Source organism: Sander vitreus, chromosome 20 (genome assembly GCF_031162955.1).
Source record: "Sander vitreus isolate 19-12246 chromosome 20, sanVit1, whole genome shotgun sequence".
In the NCBI taxonomy this organism is placed as follows: Eukaryota; Metazoa; Chordata; class Actinopteri; order Perciformes; family Percidae; genus Sander; species Sander vitreus.
In genome coordinates this window covers 28,330,948-28,332,483 of record NC_135874.1, presented here as the reverse complement: position 1 = coordinate 28,332,483, position 1,536 = coordinate 28,330,948, and the positions used below count along the sequence as shown (strand labels likewise).

General features: G+C 43.8%; 1 protein-coding gene across 1 annotated transcript in view; it reads left to right on the top strand.

Annotated features, from left to right (window-relative positions):
* The first annotated feature begins 356 nt into the window (after positions 1–356).
* The window catches only part of coch (coagulation factor C homolog, cochlin (Limulus polyphemus)), a 26,981-nt gene continuing 25,801 nt past the window's right edge, over positions 357–1,536 (top strand). The window contains exons 1-2 of the mRNA XM_078277486.1: positions 357–390; positions 516–560. Coding sequence (XP_078133612.1) covers positions 357–390; positions 516–560 — 79 coding nt within the window. The remainder of the gene's footprint in view (positions 391–515; positions 561–1,536) is intronic.

The window sequence follows — 1,536 nt, the reverse complement described above, 5'->3', positions numbered from 1 at the left end:
AAACACCAGAGCAGGGGGAATGAGAGGGGGGACACGCCAGAGCAGGGGGAATGAGAGGGGGGGAAACACCAGAGCAGGGGGAATGAGAGGGGGGAACACCAGAGCAGGGGGAACGAGAGGGGGAAACGTAGCAGAAGATATTCCTTTTAAAACCCAAACGTAGCGGTGTAAATGTGTGTGTGTGTGTGTGTGTGTGTGTGTGTGTGTGTGTGTGTGTGTGTGTGTGTGTGTGTGTGTGTGTGTGTGTGTGTGTACAACTTACTGACGATGTAATCGTGTTTGTAGACAGATCTGTGAATCTTTCCTGACAGTTTTCTCTCAGTAATCTGAGGTTGGTCTGTGTTTCAGGTGCAGAGATGTCTCAGCTGTCTGTCCTGCTGCAGCTGACAGGTACGTTGCTCTTATTTCATTTTATTTTATTTTATTTTATCAGTCCGTCTGTGGTTTAACTTCCTTTGTCTTTGTATGGTGTGTATCTGATGACGGGTTAATGAGATCTCTGTGTTTCTCTGCAGGCCTGTTCTTCATGATCTGCTCCACGTTTGGCTCAGAATCCAGCGGTCAGTCCTGAATATTACCTGTCTGTCTGTGTCTGTCTGTGTGTCTGTCTGTGTGTGTGTGTGTGTGTGTATGTATGTGTGTGTGTCTGTGTGTCTGTCTGTGTGTGTGTGTGTGTGTGTGTGTGTGTGTCTGTGTGTCTGTCTGTGTGTGTGTGTGTGTCTGTGTGTTTGTGTGTCTGTCTGTCTGTGTGTCTCTCTCATGTCTTTCTGTCTGTCTGTCTCTCATGTCTGTCTGTCTGTTTGTCTCTCTGTCTGTGTCTTATATCATTTTGTTTTCCTTTTTTTTAAGCTGTTGGTGTCGAAATCAAACAGGAAGGTTTTCTTTTAATCGTGGAAGATGGAGCAGGTACATGTAAACAACTCATTCAGTGTCTCTCACCAAATGCTCAAAGTCCTCTGAGCCTACTTTTATTCCCAGTGGGAGTGCTTGACTGCCATGCACAATCATGACCTCACAGGGACAGTATGCCCTCAGTCTTAAAGGTCCCATGACATGCTGCTCTTTGGATGCTTTTATATAGGCCTTAGTGGTCCCCTAATACTGTATCTGAAGTCTCTTTTATATAGACCTTAGTGGTCCCCTAATACTGTATCTGAAGTCTCTTTTATATAGACCTTAGTGGTCCCCTAATACTGTATCTGAAGTCTCTTTTTATATAGACCTTAGTGGTCCCCTAATACTGTATCTGAAGTCTCTTTTATATAGACCTTAGTGGTCCCCTAATACTGTATCTGAAGTCTCTTTTATATAGACCTTAGTGGTCCCCTAATACTGTATCTGAAGTCTCTTTTATATAGACCTTAGTGGTCCCCTAATACTGTATCTGAAGTCTCTTTTATATAGGCCTTAGTGGTCCCCTAATACTGTATCTGAAGTCTCTTTTATATAGACCTTAGTGGTCCCCTAATACTGTATCTGAAGTCTCTTTTATAGAGCCAGTCCCACAATGAGCTTTCCTTAGGATGTGCCATTTCT